General features: G+C 35.8%; 1 protein-coding gene across 2 annotated transcripts in view; it reads right to left on the bottom strand.

The window, feature by feature from the left end:
- Positions 1-2,128, bottom strand: part of LOC110026171 (protein ACCUMULATION AND REPLICATION OF CHLOROPLASTS 6, chloroplastic) — a 13,954-nt gene extending 11,826 nt beyond the window's left edge. For both annotated transcript variants that reach the window (XM_020727021.1, XM_020727022.1), the window contains exons 1-2: positions 1,663-2,128; positions 1,230-1,460 (exon numbers count right to left, since the gene is read on the bottom strand). In XM_020727021.1, coding sequence (XP_020582680.1) covers positions 1,230-1,460; positions 1,663-1,995 — 564 coding nt within the window. In that variant the 5' untranslated portion in view covers positions 1,996-2,128. The remainder of the gene's footprint in view (positions 1-1,229; positions 1,461-1,662) is intronic.
- Between the last annotated feature and the right edge of the window lie 4,440 nt (positions 2,129-6,568).

Here is a 6,568-nt window from a genome sequence, read left to right as displayed (position 1 = left end):
TCTTTTTTTTGTCGAGCCGAACACGAGCAGTTCATGAACAAAGAGTCGTTTTGACAACCCTAATCACTTAATCATAAGATGTTAAGAATTGAGGCAAAATTTAAAACATTATTTGAATCTAATTTAATAATTTTTATTATATTTTTATATGTGTGTATATATACACACATATGTGTGTATATATACACACATATGTGTGTATATATACACACATATATACACATATATGTGTGTATATATAGACATATATGTGTGTGTATATATATATGTGTGTTTCTTAAAAATTTTACTCATCAAAGATATATATATATATATATTAATGATTAGTAATATTTCGAGCCAAAACGAGTTCGTGTTCGGTTCGTTAACTTAGCGAACGAGCCGAACACGAGCTTCTTAACGAGCCGAACACGAGCTGTTCACGAACAACGAGCCTTTTTGACAGCCCTAAATTAGGAACAAGTGTAAGAAACAACAATCGAACATGATTATTGCAAGCTGAATGCGATGGGTTGAAGTGAGCAAGTGTTGTAGCATATCACATGGAGAGCCAATTATAAATGCAAGATATTGTGAAGAGGATATGATAAACACAAGCATGCAGGGCACTTGTAACAGTTGACGCACAAGTAAGTAGAAGCATAATGGATAGTGGCAATCAGAGATCATAATTTGGATTGTGCTTGTGGTTGTAAGTGGAACTGAGGGAATAATGTGTGATTATCAATATAAAACAAGCAAAACCAAGAGGGTCAAGCAGACAAAACACTATAATACTAGTTGATACACAACACGGAAGAAAAGAAAAAAAAAAGAATAGGGAAATGAGAACTGGGAAGGGACTCTAGGAGAAGGGGGGAGATTATTGTATCACATCATTCTTTCTTTAAGATATTCTGAATATATATAAAATGGAGATTTCGCAATCAAATGTAAGTAGAAAACAACAATAGGAAACTAAATAAATATGTAAAAGTCTTCAAAATAAAAAGCTAACTAATTACAAAAATCATGCATTTTCCTATAGAAAAACAACAATAAGCTTCATTACAAACAATGAAGGGATTAAAAAAAATAGTCTAATTTCCTTGTTCGCCCTAAAACGAGTGCAAATTATGAATCCATGGCTGAATTATAACCAATCAAAACTCCCTGTGAGGCTAAACCCTGCACCGTGAAAATCAGTAAAAATGCAAAACGTGGTAGATCAGCATTGAGGTAGAGAATACCTTATCCAAGGGGACGTGAATGGTAAGAGTGGAACCGAGATCCCCTGTGAGGCCCCGGTTATAGTCGCTCCTGGAACTGGGGTTTGAAAGAGTATCACATGCAGCCTGGAGTATCTGCCGCCGACCAATAAGGGCCTCTTGGCTAAATCCATACTGGGAAGGCTTTGAAACCCTAGCTTCATATGCCCTTCGGATTCCATCAGCCAAGAAATGCGTCTCCGCGCCAAGAACCTAAAGAAAACAACACCATTACGCGAGGATTTACATAATGTATCCGCTCACCTTATCTTAAAAAATGGCTACGCCAAACTCGAACAGAAGAAGAAATGCAGTTATCCCGCCCGTATATAGACGGGAAAACGTGAAGAAGTGAAGAGAAAACAATTTAAATGTTTAAGACATGATTATGACCATAGGATTTCAGGAGTTAGACCTGGTAGAAATCGATCGGAAGGGGGATAGTGTGGTCGGCAGCGGTGGGCAAGTGGGAGAGGCCAGGAGGGTCGGCTACAGCCGAAGAAGACGAAGGTGAGGTCGACTCGGCGGGGTTAGGGTTAAATTGAAAGTCTCCCAGAAGGCGTTCGGCCCATCTACTCACGCGGCAGGTGGCGCCAGCGCCAGAGCCGGAGGAGTATGATGTGGAATTTCTGGGTTTACTGAAAGTTGAAATATTAGAAAACATGGAGGAGCGGAGGAAGCAAGGGGCTGAAAGGAGTGGCATCTCTGCGGAGAGGTGGACGAGTGCGGCTTGCGCCATGAACTCCATTGCTGCTGTGCAGATATTACAGTGCCCGAAAACTCATTGAGGTGGCGGCCGTAGATTATTTTCTCCTTCAAGCTCCTGTGGATGCCAAGCTGTTTTGATCTCATGGGATGTTTACTGGCGTGCATTTAATAGGATTTTGTGAAACACTGAACTATAACGAGTCAAATTCTTAACTATCGAAGTATTTTTTATGTAACGATGGAATTTTAGTAGTAAGGAGCACTATTTGGTATTTTTTTTTTTTTTTTTTTTAGAGACTTTGTAGCTCTATCTAATTATTCCGGTAATATACTGTCATGTGTGTTAAATTGGGTCACATTTTTTTTTTTACAGACTTTGTAGCTCTATCTAATTATTTCGGTAATATACTGTCATGTGTGTTAAATTGGGTCACTGAAATCGTGAAGGTTATTGGAGTGAAATTGCGGCTTTCAATAACCCTGAAATAATCCCGAAATAATCTCCATTGTGTTATTTCGAGGTTACTGAAGTGGAATAATCTCTAAATAACCTCAGAGGTGAAATAACTCCGAAAAAACTCAATTCAACTAAAGTATCGGGTCAACCTGTCCTAACTCGGATTAACCCAATTCAACTAAATCACCAGGTCAACCCGACCTAACTCAGTTTAACCCAATTCAACTAAATCACAGGGTCGACCCCACCTAATTCAGATTAACTCAATGTAACTAAATCATCGGGTCAACCATACCTAACTCGTATTAACCCAATCACCGGTTCAACCCTGCTTAACTCGGGTTAACCTAATTTAACTAAATCATCAGGTCGACCCGACCCAACTTGCATTAACTCAATTCAACTGGACTATGGGTCAACCAAACCTAACTCGAGCTAACCTAATCCAACTAAACCATCTCGTAATCAAGCTTAAACTTCGATCAACCCAACTTGAAACTCAATTCCAAATTTGAATTGAGTCTCAACCTCAGTTTAACTAGGATTGATATAAATCTAACCTAACTTAGATTTAAAAGTTCAAATTAATTTGGATTATATCTGAGTCTAATTTAACTTGATTTAACCTAGGATATTTAACTTGGATCTGTCCAGTTTAACCTAGTTCGATTCTAAGCTAATCTAGCTTGGTTTAACTTAACTTAATATAAGTCAATTTAAGTTAAGTACAGCTAAATTGATTCGGATCCAACTAGGTCAACCTTGGTCAATCCTATTAAACTTGAGTCGACTTAAACGAGTTTGAAGCAAATCTGAGGGAAAACCAGCCTAACTTAGGTTGAATCGGATTATTTGGAGTTTCATATTATAATCGTTTAACCTAATTTAAAACTAATCTAAACATAAGTGATTGAAGGCTAATAAGGGTTTTCGTTCAAAAATCGAAGCAGCCTTAGTCTCAGTTGGGAACAATTTGGGCTAAAGTACCAAACCAATTTAAATAATTTATCCTAAAAGAGATTGACACTTAAACTTGTGCCACAAAATGAAACTAGGTTTGAGAATGTATTTTGGAGGAGGCAACCCATGGCTGTTAACAAACTACCTTCCAGTCACTCGTGACAAATCAAAGCGCAAACCCCAATGACCCCGTGATGACGAAACCATGGTTTCTTGACCCGGTGATCCCAAACAAAATATATGACAAAAATAACAAAAAAATTTAATCCACTAAGAAGTCTTAAGCAACCTAAAATTTTCAACCCCTAAAATCCAAAAAAGACTTAAAATTTAAATGAAACATTAATGAACAAAGATCACCGAACGCAACTTTAACCCAGCTTATCCGGGTTTACGAAATCTCTTGGACGAATAATCTGTGGTTGCTGGCAAGAATGTTCTTGTCATAATAAATTTAACCACCTCTCAAACTAAGAAAACCATGGTACCCCAATGATCCCAGGACGACGGAGTCATAGACATCTTGACAGATTCTTCTAATAATAAACTAAAATTAATGAACCAAAATAAAATGCTTCATACTAACTCTATCTTACAAGGCCAATAAAGGCAAAAGGTGGACGTCACCATAGATTTACTTTACATGTTATTATGGCACGCTCACTCTATTTTGTAGGGATGAACAAAAGTACAAGGATGAACCTCAACAAAACCTTCAACAACACAATAAAGTTTTAGAATAGTTCACAATTCTTATGAATTTGTTATTTTTAGGATAGAACTTTGATGTTCTCTTCCTTCACAACTACCTTTGATTTTTCTGAGAACAAATTTTAACCTTAATTGCGGGTTTGCTTAAGTAGTATTGACTACTTAAGATGTAATTAACTATAAGAGTTTGCCCTTATTGAAAGATATAGACTCTATAATGAATATATCAACCCGAACTCTCTAGTTATCAGCTTTCGTAAGATCTACTTCGTAATTGTGTCTTTAAAGCATTCCATACATATGCTTTAAAGCTTTCATTGTGAGTATTCACTTTCATGAATGCTTCATACGCACTTCTTTTGTTTGTCCATGTTATTACCTGCCCTAATCCTCTGATTTCACATCTCTTAATTCATCCATATGATTTGAGATGAAGGATTATTTGGAGAAGCGGGCAATGTAACAGAAAAAAAACTAGCGACTCCACAACAACGATAATGACATCAAATCCAATTGACATAAACGAAGACCGACAACAGCTACGAGAAATGCGACCAACACTATTATCCTAAAGCAAATGGTATAGCAGAAGCTTTCAACAAAATGCTAGTTCAAATTCTAAATAAGACGCTAGCTGATAGCAAATAATAGTGGCACAAACAACTGAAATAAATTTTGTGGGCCTACAGAATAACACAAAACTCTAACACCGTCTACTCTTTATGCTCTCGTGTATGGGTCTGAGGCTGTACTTCTGCTAATGGTACAACTTTCATTGCTCAGAATTGCGAGGGCCAACAAAAGTACAACTGAAGAAAATATGAAGTTCCGTCTTGAAGAACTAGAGAATTTAGAAGGCAAGCACTAGAGGTTTCAACCAAGCATGGAGTTATATCAAGGCAAGATGATACAAGTGCACAACAAACTAGTTCATTTTAGAACTTTCAGATTTGGGTGACTTAGTACTTGTGCTGCAAAGAACTATTCTTGTTGATGACAAGATGAGAGGAAAATTCAAACTGATTTGGGAAAGCTCTTTATTTGTGGAGAAAATCTACTCTAGAGAATCCTATCAAATTGTCGATTATCAAGGAGCTCAACATATGCTTTTGGTCATGGACTATATCTTAAGAAACATTATGTATTGTGATGTTTTCAAGAGCGATTCTTAGAAATAAGATGTTGGTCTATATCATGCTTGTTTGAAATTGGATCTGAAAGTAATTTATAATAATAAGAATATGAAAAATTCACAAAGCTTGAATAAAATAAGATTCGTGTAATCACGAATATTTTGGCGTTCTTGGCCTAACCCAGTTGAAATGTTCCACTATGAATTGGAGATTACATATAAAACCCATGTTCCCATAAACGGGAAAGGTTGGTTACACGACAATACTTGTGTGTAGAAGATCTTGTTGCCCCACGATAGAGAGTGATCGTTGAGGTGAGTAATTGTTGGAGCTTCAATACAATATCTTTAAGTTGACACAACATTCGAGATGATGCACTACTTCGTAGATTGCTTCATGTTTTTGTGAAATCAGATGTTATTTCGCATGATTCATTGTCACAATGTAATGCAAGTCTTGACTCTAATAGAGTTTTGTTACTCCCGATAGGTGGTGTCTGATGATGGTCAGAGCTGCGGAGTAAGAGGTGTTTGTCGAATCATTAGCGTAGAAGCAATGTTGGACTTCAACTTCTTCTCCAAGCATCATTCTTTTTTTGGCGGAAGGTATAAGTTCATCCCATCAGACGACCCAAAGAGATTCATTTGATCCAATTGCGTTAGATGAACATTTGAGTGTCTTATTGAAGTAAAAAATGAGTGATATTTTGCTAATGAGATTCATCTTGCCGAGTTGTTCTATTTAACTAAAAGTTTGTTAGATTTGAAATCCATTTGACCCTTAAATTGTGCACCAAAAGTTTCTAAAAGTTGTTTAATGACTTCATCTGGGGTTGATTTGATTGAGATTTTTTTACTAAGATTTGTCCAATTTTGGTATCAGTGTTTGTTTCTTCGGGTTGATCAATTTGACTATAAGTTTGTTGAAATTAATTTTTTTGATGATTTTTTAATCAAACTTTGAATACTTTTTGCTGAAAAATCTGTCCGAAATTCGTGTCATACATTGAAGTTCATGTCAAAAAATAAATTTGTTGATGAGATATCAATTATTAAGATACATTTACATTCATACCATCCAATCCTTACATATTTACATAACTAACACATAAATTTTACCTTTTATATTTATACCACCCAAATATTTAATATTACATCAAAAATACCACCAGTGGAATATTTTTTCATGCATAGATACACCCATATGTATGTAAAAAATTAATGTCTAAGTGCTAGATATGTAAATATATAGAAATTTAGTGGAAATTTAGTGGGAATGCATGTAAATCTTCCATAATAGTAATACTCAACGATAAAATTATATATATATATATATATATATATTAACTATAA

This window comes from Phalaenopsis equestris, unplaced genomic scaffold (genome assembly GCF_001263595.1).
Source record: "Phalaenopsis equestris unplaced genomic scaffold, ASM126359v1 Scaffold000354, whole genome shotgun sequence".
NCBI lineage: Eukaryota > Viridiplantae > Streptophyta > Magnoliopsida > Asparagales > Orchidaceae > Phalaenopsis > Phalaenopsis equestris.
The sequence above is the reverse complement of the archived record's forward strand: the minus strand, read 5'-3'. Positions and strand labels throughout refer to the sequence as shown.